The sequence below is a fragment of the Pararge aegeria genome, chromosome 19 (assembly GCF_905163445.1).
Source record: "Pararge aegeria chromosome 19, ilParAegt1.1, whole genome shotgun sequence".
NCBI lineage: Eukaryota > Metazoa > Arthropoda > Insecta > Lepidoptera > Nymphalidae > Pararge > Pararge aegeria.
Window position 1 is genome coordinate 490,551 of NC_053198.1, and position 17,386 is coordinate 507,936.

The 17,386-nt window shown below is 38.4% G+C and overlaps 1 protein-coding gene across 2 annotated transcripts in view; it reads right to left on the reverse strand.

Moving 5' to 3' along the window:
- Positions 1–17,386, reverse strand: part of LOC120632069 — a 33,038-nt gene that overhangs the window by 892 nt on the left and 14,760 nt on the right. The window contains exons 2-4 of one of the 2 annotated variants that reach the window (XM_039901842.1): positions 12,293–12,406; positions 11,074–11,254; positions 183–416 (exon numbers count right to left, since the gene is read on the reverse strand). In XM_039901842.1, coding sequence (XP_039757776.1) covers positions 183–416; positions 11,074–11,254; positions 12,293–12,391 — 514 coding nt within the window. In that variant the 5' untranslated portion in view covers positions 12,392–12,406. The other variant, XM_039901843.1, reaches the window with a different exon arrangement.

Below are 17,386 nucleotides of genomic sequence, written 5' to 3' on the forward strand. Positions count from 1 at the left end.
TGTGTCCTCAGATTGATGGACACAGGGCGGCTCTTCGTAGAACTTCTTCTTTGTATACTCGCCGAAATTTAGCTCTCTTTGGCATGGAACACAGCATTGCGACAATACTGCTTTGCGGCAGAAATAAACATTGATGATGGCAAGAAATAAGTATTGATGAAAAATAATGAATGCCCACTGACATCGCTCAGCGAGCTTCTTATAGCAGCAGCAGTCCCTGAGGCGCACGTAGCGCACGCAGTCGTGCGCCAGCGGGCGGCAGCGGTGCGGGCCCACGTAGCACGTGTGCGGCAGCCACGGGAACGGCTCCGGGATGAACTGCCGCTCGCAGCAGCAGTGGTCGGCCAGCACGCGAGTCTCGCAGTACTCCATGTCGCGCTGCGAGCAAACACCACAGCCAACTATTGTAGCTGGAACTGCAAAGCAAAGAATGACAAGGAGTTAGTGCGAGTGGCTCAAGCCAATATTCATATTTACGTAGCTCATGTAGCAAAATGAAAAGTCGGACAAACGAATAACTTTGGCCTTCTGAGGTGTTGAGAGAGAAGCACGGTGACGCTTGACACTACACACACAAGGTGAAATTATCTGATCAGATAAGTGGAAGTAAGCCATTGGACCCTCTACATTATGGATCTCACGGACATATCGATTTGTCCATCGATTTGAGAGAGATATGAAATATGAATAGATATATAAATAGAGCACTGAAAAAGGATATATGTTTGGTTTAAGGATAATAAAATATATTGACGGGAATTAATAAATATGGAGAAAAAGAAAAGCAACTAAACTTTCTCTAAGGTTACATTTCACTTTAAATCATTCGCATGTTAGGAAAGTAAAAGAGCGAAACATTTACTCAGTATTACTGTATCTTCACAAGTCTAAAGCTATCTCATTTTGAATTCCGGACAGCCCCGGACGGTCAGAGCGGTCCGCGGCGCATTCTAATGACACAAGGATGGCATATCGGTTGTGTAACAACAGACTAGCGACCCGAGAACAATGCCAGTGTCTGATTGACTACACGCATAATTGTGCGTGATTTGGCACAGGTGTCATCGAAGGCATTCAGAATTAAAGATCAACATTCGGAGAGCCTGGCAGCTGAGCATGACAATTAGGGTAGCTATGCTAAAACGAGTGAATATCGCAAAGTTAACTATTTCGTCGATCAAATGTTAATTGGTGACAATAGAGCAAAAGCTGTTTTGTTAAAGTTTAATTTTCTATGCATATGAATATAAGATATTACATGAAGTACAAATTCACGTAGTCTCGTTGTCCGCAACAATGTATATTTTAACGCACATTTTGATCTATTTTCTTGGGTTAACGGGAACACAGAAAATCTTGCCAACTTCACTGGGCAGGTAGGTACTGCACGTATGCAATACATTAGATACTTATTACTAGATGTGAACATACAACAGTAATAACACTTGCAATGCGTATGCGTAAAAATATTGATGATATTATTATATTAAATAATATATGAATGCAATATACTAGCGGACCCTCGCGACTTCGTCCGCGTATGTGACTGTGATTATATCTTCATTAAAATTAGACAATAGATGTTTGATAGTATACTTAGTAGTACTTTCAAATAAAAAAAGAATTACGAAAATCGGTTCAAATTTAACGGAGTTATGTAGTAAAATTGATAAAAAACTTCATCCCGTTTCCCGAAGGAAACTTATTGTTTATGGGGTAAAAAGTTATAAAAAGTATCCTATACGTTGACCTGAATTATCAGCTACCACTATACTAAATTTAAATCTGTTCAGTCAATCTGTTCACATGATGCCCGGACAGACAGATAGACAGATAGACAGACAGACAGACAGACAAATTGACAGACTGACAAAAATTAAATAAAAATCTGTTTTAGACTTCGTATCGATTATAAAGCATCCCCCGGTCAAAGTTTAAATATTTTAAACACTTTTAAATGTACAGAAATCTTCCAGTTACAGTTTGATTATAAGTATAGATGTACCAGTGGATAGGACTTCGACTTTACTTTCGAGGGGCCAAGTTCGAATCTAAGCCTCTAACTTTCCTAAGTTATGTGCAAGTAAAACATCGTGAGGAAACCTGCATGCCTGAGAGTTCTTCATAATGTTCTCAAAAGTGAAATGAAGTCCACAAATCCGTATTGGGCCAAAGTGGTGGACTACTGCCCAAACCCTTCTCATTGTGGGAGGAGACCCTTGCCCTGTAATGGGTTGATATGATAAATAGATAGGGTATTCCTGCACTTAAACAGTCTCAAGACGAAGTTCGTTCAAGTAAACCTCAGATAAAAGAACTTTACTTGAAGTTCACTTAAAAACAGGTTATTCTTTGTATGTGCGTGAAGCATATAGCCATACACATTAATGTAATAGTAAATATTTAAAATTAACCCAAAATGCTTCAGGCAACGCTGGATATCAACTGAATGCTGTCAAGGCATAGGTAGGTTCGCTTTTTTTAATAGATCACAATAATAGTATAGAATGGCAATAGTATGCCTTGTGACAGCGCCTTGTAGCTTATTAGCAAAAACGAAAACTCAACTCACTGCGACGAGACGTGACGACGGCTAATCGAAGGCTGTGCAATTTCTTGCGAAAAAATTACAACCACTCGTGCGTTAAATGTACCAGAAAAGAGTACATTTTTATTTGACTTAAATCACTGGTTTCTTAAATGGTGAGATGAGTTACAAATGAAATCCTGGCTCAGGTTGTTGCTGACTTATTTATAGACTGGGAGCGTGTTAAGGTATCGAACAAGTCGGTTTACTCGGAAAGTCTTCCGGGTGACTTGTTTATTGGTATTTTTGTAGATTTCAACGTGCCCCTTACAAAATAGATTCGCTTCATTACGCTTTCTGCCGATTTCCATATTAAAAAGTTGGCGACCAAAAATACTTTAAATGAACTTGCACACGATGGGTACTGAAGCAAAGTGCAATATGAAACACTACATTATAATACATTATTAATGTCGAGTAAACAAAACAAAAAAATCACGTTTTTCCCTTTTAATTTTCAACTTTTTTTATTTTTCATTTGCTATTACAGCGTCAATAGACATCCACATTGAATAAATTTTAACTGTCTACCTATTACCGTTCATGAGATAGGGCCTGGCTGACAGACAGCTTGACGGTAAGACGCAGACGTAATTCGCAGATAGAGACAACATAATATTATATGCGTATTAAAACAAGGCGTTCCAACTACGAATCAATTTATATAAAAAAAACATCGCATTGGCGTTCAGGAAGACACGGTAGCAAAAAAAAAAAATCAAATTAATTAATTTAAAGCAGATTAGAGCAAAGTAGCTGCTAATCGAGTTGACATTGGCAATGCAACAATGGTTGGGCAGTCGCCGCAGTGTCACTGCAACCTTGGGCACCCGATTGGAAACCTTATATAATTTGCAACCACTGTGTGTGTCTCGAAAATGACTGTTATCAAGGCCTTTCGGTTATACAATTAGCAATGTAAACAAAAAATGTCTCCAATGTTTTGAAATAGGCCAAAGTACTACTTGATATTTTCAAAAATTCAATTTAAAAGGTACCGTTTTCTTTTAGTTTTTAGTTTGATTGTAATCACGTACTCTAATGAGCACAGCCTTGTATTTTTATTAAACGTTATTGTTGCTTTAACTCTCGTTTTAGCTCATAGACATGTGGTCTGGACAGCACAAATCAAGCGATTGCGTTTTTCGATTAACTAAAGTATCTTCATATATTGTACTATGTTGTTATGTATGGATATATTGTCCGATTAAACATATAGCAGCCAAAGTGTACGGTATTCCGTATATAATGATAGTTTTGTTTCTATGGGATATATATGTTCGTTCGCAACGATTGTTTGTTTTCCTGGGATCAAAGGTGGGCTATGTAAATCTCCGTTCTTTCAAATAAACCTTTGCCAAAAATCTATTCGATTGGTTACCGAGCTAGGTCGTGAAGGATAAACAAACAAGCAAACACTTTCACGTTTATAATATAAGTTAGGATTAAACTTGACCAATTTATTTGTTTGTTTAAACGCGTTCATATCTACGAGTATAAAAACCAATCGGAGTTGAAAAATCTTTGCTTGCATTCGACAGCACAAGTTCAAGGGGAAACCTGTGATGAAGTTGGGCAATATCTCGCTGCGCCTGTTTCTTTCATGGCATTACTCTTAAAGCCTTCCAGGCCAAACCGTAGTAGAGCTTTTTCTGTGACAGAGAGCCGGGGAAGGTAGGTAGGTATCGCCATGCTTATTTCTGCCGCGTAGCAGCATTGTAGCATTGCTGTGTTCCGATCTAAGGCTGCCAGTCCACCGGAGCGGAGCGAGGCAGCGGAGCCGAGAAACAGAGAAATACATATTAACCAATAGGATTGCACAAAATCTCCGCTACTCTTAAGTGAACTAGACACAGTACGCAACTGCGCTTCGCATTAGTCCGTTTCTCGGCTCCGCTGCCTCGCTCCGCTCCGGTGGACTGGCAGCCTAAAGCGCGTGGTTGCCGTTGTCATTACATGCACACTACTTCTCAGGTTGAAGGGCACAGGACCGCACTTTATAGGACGTTACAGGCAATGTTTTTCCACTTAATATCACTTGGGTCATTTGCTCCGTCAAGTATTACTATAGTCGTAGACCTGACGAGAGAGGAGATGCAGAGTATACTGAGAAAATCGAGGTAGTAATACCTACATGCCACTTAAACCTCTGTGGTCTTGTTGATAAGATGAATTGTATTTAGTTATTAATGTTAATTGCTTTATTAATTGGCTCAAGGCGGTCCCTCCTAGTCATGCGACGATTGTGCTGAACGAATATTACGTGATTACGATAAATCGATTCAGCTGAAAGTAGAGAATGGCATTTTAATACAATCGAAGTAAACTAGCTGGGCAATACCTCATTATAAGACTTGTTGTTTAAAGCTAAAGTAAAGTACTTTATTACTATTATAATATATTATTTATAAGGCCTAGTCGGGTTGTAAATCTAAACTAACAAACTCCGTATTTTTCAAAAAGTCGGTTGAATTATTCGGTTCGGTCGGTCGGCGCATATTTTTAAGTAATTGCGAAGCCGTAACGATGATGTCATCAGTTGCTCAAGAGAGGCGACCCCTAACTACCGTACTTGCGAATTCCGTGTCGCTTCAGAATCGATAAAATCACCCTTCCCGTGCATTCAACGAGGGAATAACGTGTAAGGTTACATCAACTAAACACTGTTACTTCCTTGTATTTGAATAATCGAAAAATCTTTTTTTTTACTTCTCTGCAACTTCAATCTCACCTGGTTGTAAGTGATGATGAAGTCTAAGATAGAAGCAGGCCAACCTTGAAGGGGTATGTTAGATAAACCCCTATAGATCGGTTTCGTCAATACTTTATACCGGAACGTTTAATCGCTTAGCGCCATGTCTTTATAATAATAATAATAAATATACTACGACAATACACACATCGCCATCTAGCCCCAAAGTAAGCGTAGCTTGTGTTATGGGTGCTAAGATAGCTAAACTATGTTTTTATGAATATAATACACATAAATACTTATTACTTTAGGCGGCCGATTGGCGCAGTTTGCAGCGACCCTGCTTTCTGAGCCAAAGGCCGTGGGTTCGATTCCCACTACTGGAAAATGTATTTAAATAAATAAATAAATAAATATACTACGACAATACACACATCGCCACCTAGCCCCAAAGTAAGCGTAGCTTGTGTTATGGGTACTAAGATGACTGATGAATATTTTTATGAATTATATATACATAAATACTTAGAAAATACATATAAACACCCAGACACTGAAAAACACTTAATGCTCATCACACAAACATTTTCCAGTTGTGGGAATCGAACCCACGGCCTTGGACTCAGAAAGCAGGGTCGCTGCCCACTGCGCCAGTCGGCCGTCGTGCCATTTGTGATGAGCATGAATGTTTTTCAGTGTCTGGGTGTTTATATTATTGTAGTATATTCTAAGTATTTATGTATGTATACATAAAAAAATTCATCAGTCATCTTAGTACCCATAACACAAGCTACAACATGTTCTCAAAGGTGCGGATTGATGGAGACCATCAATGGGCCAACGTGGTGGACTACGGCCTTAACCCCTTCTCACTGTGGAAGGAGACCCGTGCCCTGTAGTTGGGCGGTAATGGGTCGATATGATGAAATTAAAGAATAAAAGTTATAAAAATAATCTAGCTTCGTATATTCATATCTACGAGTATGGGTAATCCTAGCTATACTGTATGAAGTCATCGTCACCATTGTGCATGAGTGTTCTCTAGTCCACACCCTGTAATCATAATGCTGGGTGTCCCGGTAATCAGTAACCGCAGCGGCCGACCGAGGCCAAACAACTGGCAATAAAGGAAATTATCCAATGGTGTGTAATGCAACCGTCTTTAATTTCATACAAATGCATAAATTAAAACAATATTGAAATGGTTTTTTTATTTTATTGTATTTGTAGCTTTGAACTACACAGTAACCGAACTTTCTCATGGCGCAGTGGTGAGCGTTGTGATCATATAAGTAGGAGATACCGGGTTCGATACCCGGCAGTGGCAGTTACATCATACTCATATCAACCCATTACCGGCGTCCGGCCCACAACTGGGCACGGTTCTTCTCCCACGATGAGAAGGGGTATGGCCGTAGTCCACCACGCTGGCGAGTTTGGTTTGGTGGACTTCTGGCATTGTTTTATGTCATTTTGGAAGCTTATAATTTATTAATTATCTCTGGTCTGGTGAGACGCTTTGACTGTTGTTAGTTATCATTCTACTGATAAAGCCGATCGACACCCGTTTGGCGCAGTGGGCAGTGACTTCTGTGCTTTCTGCGACCAAGGCCATGGGTTTGATGGATGGCCACAACTGGAAAAATATTTGTGTGATGAACATACATTTTTTTCTGTGTCTGGGTGTATATCCATATAATAGGTATTTATGTATATTTTTCATAAAAACTGATGAATAATCAGTTATCTTAGTACCCATAACACAAGCTACACTTACTTTGGGGCTGAATGGCGATGTGTGTATTATCGTAATTTTTTTTTTTATTTATATTTTTACCCTTCACTGCATGCTTAGAAAATTACTGTACAATTGATGAATTTCATAATAACAAGGTTGCTTTGAAGCATCCGGCTCCGCTTTCATCTCTCACAAGATAGAAAAATGAATTTTAAAATGTAAAATGTAAATTGTTGAAATTGGAAAAAAGCAACTGCTGAGATTCTTGCCGGCTTCTTCTCGGTAGAATCTGCCTTTCGAACCGGTGGTAGAGTCACTACACACAGACAGACCTTACGTTTCAAAAGTACTTACAGTAGGCCTACTTGAAATAAATTAATTTTGAATTTTTGAATTTAATTAGATTTTATACTTGAGTCTTTATACTTTAAGTCTATAAGTTTATAAATCTTGAACGCAGTAGTCGTTAAAATGACACCTTCCTTTATCTTATTGTCGGTCTCTTTAGCCGCAACGGTGCTGGAGAGAAAATCATATGAGTCATTTAATTTAATTCCCGCGCGAAATGAACGCTCGCATCCTCATTATCCGCCATGATGCCTTAATCACCACCTTCGCGTAATTGCATAAGTGTAATGTCAACTACATGAGCACAGCATGAAACAAGGAAATATACCACTGTAATTGTTTTTTCAGTACACGACACGATAATAAAAGTCTATATGGCTGGGTGTTTAACACAAAATGTCGAGTCATAAAATTTGTTTCTCGAGTCTGTAGGTATAACTTCTATTTCAGCCTGCTTATTCTTTGGATTATGACTCAATACAACGCTCCTCATTTTATTTTGTTTAAAGGACTCTACGTATAAATTTGTGTATTTAAGCTGTCACAGTAGTAGTACTTCCCGGACGAGCTCTGTCTCAAAAAGCTCTATTTTTGTCATTCAAACTAACAATTTTATTTTACGACTTCTTTTTTAACATGATAGTTTGTGTCTATATATTAAATCGCAGCTTGCAGCGGTTTGGCACTGACTGTGACGAAAGCTAATCCTATATCAAATCTTAGTCTTGGATGGGGCGAAAAAAGAGCTATAGTTATTTTCAGGGCGGATAATATTTTTATAAGGAAAGGTTGTGACCAACATGACAAAGAAATCATGGCTGCATTTCGTTTTGTGACGAAATACTAACCCCTGTTCAAGAATTGTAAATTTTCATGTCAAATAATTTATACACCCCTTGTCTGTGTTACGATTAGAATGTAACGCAATTGCTAAATTTCCTAGATTCTCAATTTGGCAATGTAGCTCCTAAAGAGATATTACGTATCATTTTGCAGTAAGATGATAAGACAAATTCTTCCATGCAATTTTACCTCAACGCTTTAACTTACGTTACTATCACTTTGCTCACAAAAACGTAAACAACGTAGCGCCGAGTGTCGTAGACAATACAATAATAACTAACGCGAGGGCTGTGGGAATTATTTCATTATGTCTGCGTTCGCGCAATTCTCAAACTTTTTGCACACCGCAAAAAAAGTATCTACATAGCAAATGATAAAAGCTAATAATCTTGATCTACCCACTTTATTACGAAACTGATATTATATGAAAGAGAATGATCTATTATAATATACATTAGTACTTTATTATAATGCATCATTCATTGGTTTAATATGGATGCTTAAAACAGTTTGCTCGCTAGTTCTGAACGCAAAATTTAATTTTTAAGCTAAAGTTAAATTTACCACCTGTTTTTGAATTGAAGTCAGCTTTCTGTATGGACGATTAGATATATCAAAATTATCATTTGTTTTGGATAAACACCTACCAAAAATAATTATTTTATGACTGTTTAATAGAAAAAAGTCACAAAGCTGATAACCACCTTAAGGGTTGTAAAACTATCATCGTGGGTTGGGGGCGAGCGCGAAATCTCGTTATGAGAGGAACCCCAAAGCTCGGCGACATTCTGGTGAAGGGGGGACGTTGACCCGAGGGTGCCTCTTGTTAGGTATTGGAGCTCGGCATGGCTCGACGTTTTGGGCTGAGTTCGTTTTTGAACTAGGGTTAAATCAAACACCCCCGTAACATCAGAAATCGGGGCTCACATAGTTCGTAGGTACAACAAGAGTAAACAGCTCATGAATTGAGTGTAACACCAATCAGGAGCAATCAATTAACTGTTGGCTATAATTAAACAAATAGCGATGATGGCGCTGACTCATTTGTTAACTACTGCAGTCATTAAATGGATGAATGTACAGAAACTCGAGAATTGTGGCTCTTCAATTTGCAATTTTTCTTCTCTTGTGAAGAATAACGATAAATTGATTGAAAAACTCTCATAATCTTCATCATCATCATTTCAACCAATAGAAGTCCGCAGCTGGAGATAGGTCTATTGTAGGGCGTACCAAACTCCACGATTCTGTGCCGTTTGTTTCCAGCGGCTCCCCGCGACTCGTTTGATGTCGTCTGTCCACCTGATTCGGGGTCGACCAACGCTGCGCTTACCGTTGCGAAGTTATCATTCCAAAACCTTGGGAGCCCAATCATCCATCGGTACTCCGAGCTATGTGCCCCGACCATTGACACTTCAGCTTTGCGACTCGTTGGGCTATATCGGTACCTCTAGTTTTTCTACGGATCACCTTATTCTGATTTGATCACGTAGAGATACACCTCACATATCTCTTTTCATCGCTCGCTGAGTTACTTTGAGCCTTCTTATGAGGCCTATAGTAAACGACCACGTGTACTGCTACCTATGTTTACCACTACTTCTGATGTCTGCCTCTAATGTCATGCATTGCTGAGCTACAGCTGATTACAAATTAATAATGTGATTTTCAAAAGATAATAATGATTGTTAAATTGTGGGGTGAAAGAAAGTAACTGCAGAGTTTCGTGCCGGCTTTTCAATAGAATCTAATAAGGTTAAAAAATGCTTATAAAGCAGGCATTCTTATAAGAAATAATTCCGCTACTTTGAGATTTGCTATCTAAAGATAGCAGCAAAAATTATGAGATTAAAATATCGAGATGTTTTGCTGTTCAGATATTTTGTCGTATAAGATTCATGTTATGGTAGCCTTGTTTTTAAAATGGTGCGAAAGACCATGATTTAGAATTGTTGGCAAGAAACTTAAATTACTATTCGATTTTAAAACGAAATCGTGTGTTCAGAAAGAAGAATATGTACATTACTTCACCTAAGTTAAAAAAATCTGCTTAAAATCACATATGTTAGTGTCAGAGCAGAGTACATACTTATTCGAGTCTGACCTTGAAGACAATTGCATGTAATTTGTATCTTTAATCCCGTTGTCCTCATTCCCTGACTACACCAATTAGATCCACTAGTTTACGTCGAATTTCAACACTTAACTGTGACGAAGCCTTGTTATAGCGTTTTATATATGGCTACATATACTTGTAATTACAACTATAGACTTATTAGAATAAACTGAGGTTTGATTTGATTTTAAGGAGATTTTTTATCCTATTACAAGTTGGCTTGTACTTTCAGCTGCCGATAATGCAAAATTGATTAATTTTAATTTCAATTTATTCAGCACAATACATAAAGTTACATTTATAATACAATATTTAAAATAAATCTAATTATATAATGTAACGTATGTACACCCAGATTTGGCCCAGTCATTTTTTTTAATTTTAATTAAATATTTTTATGAATTTGTAAAACAGAATAAAAGCATTGCTCTGTGAGGTAGCTTTTTAATATAATAGATACTGCGTATGGACCTTGCTTGTAGTTTTCAAGTGGGCCTAGTTTATAAGGACTTTAGAAACGATGCAATTTAAGATGGTAGCGGGCTTACCTGTTAGGGAATATGGCAGTTATAATAAACTCATACTCCTTGACTAGCGGTACGTCTTAGTCGGTAAGGTGGTAAAAAGCCATGACTGAAGCCTCCTACTAGACCAGAGAAAATCCCATATTGATCCCGAGAATCGAAAACGGGACCTCCAACTGAAAACCACAGGCTAACTATTGAACCAGGGAGGTCGAAGAGACTCACTGTTATCCAGCTTGAGTAAAGCGGCGGCTTTTCGAGCGTCGGCCGTAGAGACGTCGTGCTCCACGAAGTACTCCTCATACTGCACCACAACATCCGGCTCGCCCCAGCGCTCCGACGCGTTGGCGCGGCTAACGTTGGATGGCCCGATACCTACGGACTTGGCACCGGAGATGGGACGCACCTGGAAACGATTGAAATCGTGAAAGACTTGAGCTTCGTGGGTATCTATGCACCTTAGCCTCTACCTGTAAAATTCAGACTTCAGGGAAAAAAGGCGTACATAGATTAAGACGATCGACAACTATAATTCTTTACGTAGAGTCTCAGTAGAGTCTGCTTTCCGAAATGGTGGTAGAGTCACTACGACCAGATATATTTGAAATTTCAAAGGTGTTTATAGAGTAAGCCTACTTGAAATAAATGAAACTAGAATTTTGAATTTTGACAATGTTAATACTTTTGTTGTGTTGATTGCCTTTTATAGAATTTCGTTGGTTAAAAAGTAACTACCTTTCTTACCAAAACAGAATAAACAGGTGTTATGGTTTTCAAACTGAAACACTTTACTCAAATCTTGATAAATATATATAGCACCCTAATGGGATTTAATAATAATACTATAAAGAGTAAGAGAGAGGATATATTTGAATTTTACATTACTTTTGAAGAATAACACTCGTGATCTACTTAAGAGCAGCACACGATACTTTGCTGAAATCTATGGCATACAATGTACTTACATTATTAAATGACAACCGGATAAATCTGTAAGGTCAATTGATAGTTATTTTTTCTTTGAGTTCTACAAAATATTCGATCCGATAACGGAGAACCAGGAGATATTGGACAACTTGAAGGGATAACGTCAAAATAGCCCTGCCTCCATTTCACGGGGACCGAGTTCGATCCCCGACATACACCTCTTACTTTTCGGAGTTATGTTCGTTTTTAATTTAAGCATTTAAAATATCACTTGATTTAACGATGAGGGAAAACATCGTGAGGAAACCTGTATGCCTGAGAGTTCCCATAATGTTCATAAAGGCAAGTCTACCACCAACCAGCGTGGTGGCCTGCCGCAAAAACCCTGGGTTGATGTTGATAAACTTTAGAATAGTATTGCAGACATTTGTAACGAGCAGTCAGTTGAAGAGTGCCATACCATCGCACTCTGTTAGGCGTCGCCCACGTCTACTAATAATGTGGTAGGAGGGCCTACCATCACTTCCGGTACTCGGAACACGACGTCGGCGCTCGCCGGCGGCAGCAGCGCGAGCGCCAGCGCCCGCACGAGCCACGCGAGCAGCGCGCGCCGCATACCATCGCACACACGCTGCGGGCAAGAAACACGCAATTAGAGACTTATAACATCTCCTCGGTGATAGCCCAGTGGGTAGGACTACGACTTCACTTTCTGGGGGCGAATTCGAGCACGTACCTCTAACTTTTCTAAAAGCAATGAAATTATCACTTGCATCAGCGGTGAAGGAAAACATCGTGAGGAAACCTGCATACCTGAGAGTTCTCCATAATGTTAGTCTATATATATAAAAGAGAAAGTGTGTGGGTATGTTCCGTATAAGCTCCGAAACGGCTGGACCGATTTCAATGAAACTTTCAGGAAATCTCCGGATTGACCTGGCGAGTAATCCTGTAAAGTTTGGTGACGATCGGAGCACTCCTACTTTTGAACTGTCAAACTGTCAAATACAACTTTTATTTACTATGATGATAATTTATTGTTGGGTGTACATGGGTGTAGATAACGTTCTTCACCCGCTCAAGAAGAGAATAGAAGATAATGAAAACGGAGATAAATAAATGATTTAATATATTATGAGACTTAAATTAAAAATTTAGTGATGTAAGTTCATTGTTTAAATAAAATAAAGCTAAATCTAGCCCGGCGAAGCGGGCTGGGTACTATATTAATATCATGTCTTGTATAATGTTTTATGTCATCTTTCATTCATTTGTCTAGTATCCATAAATTACGTAGTTCTATCTAGTTAGTGTAAGTGGCCCTGCAGTACTAAAAAGATGTAAAATAAATAAATAAATGTTCTCAAAGGTCTGTGAAGTCCACACTGAACCAGCGTGGTGGACTATGGCTTTAACCCCCTCTCATTGTAGGAGGAGACCCGTGCCCTGTAGTGGGCCGGTGATTGATATGACTATGATGATGACGATGATGAACATCCTCATCATAATACATTCTCCATAACTATACAACGTGTAACCGAATAGAGTATATAAGTATATATACTCTATTCGGTTATAGTGCATAAGTATATTTCATAAGGAATCACCTGTAAAAACCCTGTTCAATCAAATGAAGCATATTTATTTTTCAAAACAAACTAATTCAAAACATTTTAAGTGTTTATTTGTGACAACCCTACTAAAGATAAAGGACCGACACTATTATAGCGAAAAAATATTATTTTTCCAAACCTGGGGCGTTAGTGGTAATAAACCATCAGCAGCTTTATTGTGAAGAGCATAAGTTGCTAACGGACCCTGTCGCAACCCGTGCTATACTTATTATTGTGTAGTTCCAGTTGCCATCCGTGGTCTTCAGTTTGACTTAAACAAATTATGCGTTTCGATAACAAATGTTCAAACTACTTTAAAAATACTCAAATCGCTCTATAGGTGCCTCTATAATATTTGAAGAGTTCCCCTGACTTTCGGATCCAATTGGACCACATGGGAAGTATACCTATATCGTTTCAAACAATGACAGAAATGACAAAGTTCTGGGGTAACAAACATAGAAATAAAAATACAACCTAATTGAGAACATCCTCCTTTTTTGTAAGTATTTAATGTGTATTGTAATTAAGAAGAGAACTAAATGTAAGACTCTCACTCTGACTTATTTATGCATCTCAGATTTAATTATATTAAATAATGTCGAGGCAATAAACCACGGTAATAAGCCAGCCCTTCAGCCATGAGACGAGACAATCAAACGCAATTAAACAAATTGAAAATGATCTTAAATATGATCTGTTAGGAGAGAATTAGAAGACTAATTAAACTCACATCTCATATCACTCTGGTGGGAGGATAGGTTGACTCACTTCTATCTTAGACTGAATCGTCACGCACACACATATGCTCTAGCAATCACGATCACTAATGTGACACCATGTTATAGTAAGAGGTCTAAAACAAACCATTATTGGAAAATGGCTGGATAATCTATTGATGAAGGCACTCATAAGTGCGTTATTGTAATAATAATAATACCCACAACAACTACTCGATTGTGCTGCAGATTTTGCAGACGGATTTGGACTTCGGTTATCAAGGTACGGAGTACGACCTAGTTGCCAACTAGATACTGAAATCCTACTCGTCTTGAACTGTTCTCTACAATTGCGAATAAACAGAATGATTACAAAACCGATTCGAATTATAATTTACAACCACAAAGTCTTATTATTGTGTAATACTCAATGACATAGTTGGTATAAAGATCATCTAACTTTACAATCATTGGCACATATCTGATTTCCAAACATATCTTGAAATCCAATCCTGAAACTTATACTACTCGATCAATTCATTCTCAGTACCGTCAACTTAATCAATGATTAAACAACTTAGTTAATTAATATAGACCTACTATGCTTCTTTATTATGTTCTGTTATCTCAAAGGGTAAAAGAGGACCCTATTACTAAGACTCCGGCGTCCATCCGTCTGTAATCAGGCTGTATCTCATAAAACTTGATTTTTTGCTCGTTTTTGCCGTAACGCTTAAAATATTCACAGAACATTCAGTTGTAGGTTCACATTAGAAATGCATGATGAAATTAAAAAAAATCAAATATTTAAGGACTCCCATAGAAAAGACCAGATTTTTTTTGCCATTTTTATAGGGTACGTAACAACTACGGCCGTAGGCCCACAACTGCAGGGTAGCGCTTGCGAATCTAGCCTTAATAGCAATACTAGATTACGAAACATAATCCTCCGTTCAATCAGAAACGCGCCGTGATTAACTCACGAGGAACGTCACCGAAACAATTAAAGGGGCTAGCGCAATGGTACCAGAAACTCAAATGCCTTGCCAGAACAACTCAAAATATTGTTTGTATATCAAATGGGTGCTAACTTCGGTGATCGACCACTGCAAATCAAAATCGCTTGCAGCACAGTCTATAGGAGAAATAGAAGATTGTACGAAAGGAAAAATATCTCGATACATGAATATGTTTGTTTTTTTATTATTGAAGATTCGTCATCAACAACCAATTACCGACCCACTACAAGGGTTAGGGAAAGGAAGGGTTTAGGCCGTAGTCAACCACGCTAGTATTCATAACAAATCACTTTTAATCAGGGATATACTCGTAGTATAAGTATATACATTTTATTTCCAGTATTAATGATGAGTTGGTCTAATTTAAAACTTAGTATCCCACTCCCTATTCTTACCTCATGCTATACTATTCATGTCTTTATAAAGAGCCTTTGCAGCTAAGTGGAAATCATAATTGAGTTGAGTGCCATTATTTTCACCGCCACAGTTGCCGCGGCGTGGTGGTGAATACAAACAGCACTTAATCGCGATCATCGTATCAAGAATGATGGCCACATTCCTAAGTAGGTTTTGCGGATTCTACAAGTGCCATCATTTAGTGCATGCACGGGCTAAGTGAACACTTAAAACGGCTAAACAATAGAGCAGGGCTTGAAAAAGAAAAGTATCTATCCGGTAGCACGCACAGACAGGTAGCACGGACCTAATGGATATGACTCACGGTTACAGATAGCTTGTGGATTAAAAACATTAATCCAAAAACAGTGAATTTATAGAGATAGTTAATAAATATGCGTATTAACTTTCTTTATGGGATAAGTATGGGGTTTTGAGTATAACATTGCCATAATTTTTACTGAAAGAAATCAGATAAAGCCCTAACATCGCATACAATATTAAAAATCTTGTGACTCCTGTCACATTAAGAGTTACACGTCGCGTAGCGTAGGGCTTTTATCTTCAATAAGGTTGTAAAAATATACACTTAGAATGTTTTGAATTCGTTTGTATGGAAAAATTTGCTTCTTTTGATTTAATCTTTTTACAGCGTAATTCCTTATACATCCTTCAATATTATGTCCTAATTCCGTTACAAAATGTAACAGAATTAACGTTTGGAACTGCTAGTGTATATATAACATAACCAAAAAGATATTTTAGCAAAGTCGATAAGTGATTTTTCTGAGTTTTTAAATTCCAGTGCTGCCTTCTGCAGTCATATTAGTTATGATTACGATTAGAACCGTCTTCCTGAAAAAAAAACCCAACTGGCATGGCGGTGCACTTTTGTTGAAATTTATTATTTAACCTTAACTTGAACGTGGCAATAGGTAAACCAAGCAAACACCAAGCATTGGCAACACATGATACCTAGGTACTAGAATAATACCTGCGTTAGTGGGAAAAGTCCCGTTTGTACTCAATTTTGTAATCGCTGTTACAAAGAATACAACGTCAATTATTCTGACTGCAGGAAAAGTGCAGTTCGTGTAGTCGGCCTCATATTTATATATCAAAATATTAATATATAAGTTAGTAGGGTTAGGTATTAAAAAAAGTACGAGTGATTTTCCCGCGTCTGATGCGGTTAACTAGCTCATCATTTGCATTATTAGTGTTGAAAAAATGGGTCTTGGGGCAGTTTGGAAATGAAAAAGACTAGGTTCAAGATATCAGGTAAATAGTTCGATGTTAAAAGAAGGAACAAAATATCTTTGTTTCTTTCTTTCAATTCAATTTATTATACCCACTAGGTACTTCGCGAATAAGGGTGCTATCTGAACTGCGCCTACAGCTACTAAACAGAATTCTAAAATTCAACAAAAAAATATTCAATCACGTGCAGTAGCTACCGTCATCATTGTTATGAGAGTCACGGGCCCACAGTACACGCTCGGCCGATGTGTCGGTGGGTGACAAGACCGAAAGGGCCGAGCGTGACAAAGGGTCGGCACCGTTACACACACATGAAGGAATTCATCCTTACTAATATTATTAACTATGCTCGCTAACTATGGGCCTCATAAGAAGGCTCAGAGTCACTCAGCGAGCGATGGAGAGAGCTATGTTAGGAGTGTCTCTACGTGATCAAATCAGAAATGAGGAGATCCGTAGAAGAACTAGAGTTACCGACATAGCTCAGCGAGTTGCGAAGCTGAAGTGGCAATGGGCGGGGCACATAGCTCGGAGAACCGATGGACGTTGGGGTCTTAAGGTGCTGGAATGGCGACCCCGCACCGGTAAACGCAGCGTAGGTCGG